At 49.9% G+C, this 493-nt stretch overlaps 1 protein-coding gene across 1 annotated transcript in view; it reads left to right on the forward strand.

The window, feature by feature from the left end:
- The window catches only part of LOC119590704 (iodotyrosine deiodinase 1-like), a gene marked incomplete at its 5' end in the record, with an annotated part of 12533 nt that overhangs the window by 11074 nt on the left and 966 nt on the right, over positions 1–493 (forward strand). The window contains 1 exon segment of the mRNA XM_037939390.1: positions 132–322. Within this exon segment, the coding sequence (XP_037795318.1) occupies positions 132–322 (191 nt within the window).

Raw genomic sequence — 493 nt, forward strand, 5'->3', positions numbered from 1 at the left:
CAGGCCATGCAATCACGTAATAATCCACTTACATACCAAATCAGCAATCTCCCTGTACTTTTTTTTCTTTTAAATCTTCAATCACCGCTCATTTCCTTCCTCTATCCCTCACCACGGAAACACCCCCACAGGAAACCAGTGGGTAAAGGACCTGAAGGCACTGAAGACGTCGTGGGTGAAGGATTACCTGACGACGGCCCCTTGGCTCATCCTGGTGTTCAAGCAGACGTATGGGATGCTGCCTGACGGACGCAAGAGGAACCACTATTACCACGAAATCTCGACGGTGCTGTCGTGTGGCATAATGCTGTCGGCGATACATGTGCGTAGAGGGCGTAGAGAGGATGGGAAAAGAGTATCTGTTTGGTCAGCGTGGTTGTGACGGTGCCCTGTTTGGCAGGGGTGGTTGCGGGTGTGGTGTGAATATACGGTGTTGATTAAATGGCGACACAAGTTATTTATTTGTTGTGCTGAACGCCAGCATAATTCGGCC

Source organism: Penaeus monodon, chromosome 27 (genome assembly GCF_015228065.2).
Source record: "Penaeus monodon isolate SGIC_2016 chromosome 27, NSTDA_Pmon_1, whole genome shotgun sequence".
Classification (NCBI taxonomy): domain Eukaryota; kingdom Metazoa; phylum Arthropoda; class Malacostraca; order Decapoda; family Penaeidae; genus Penaeus; species Penaeus monodon.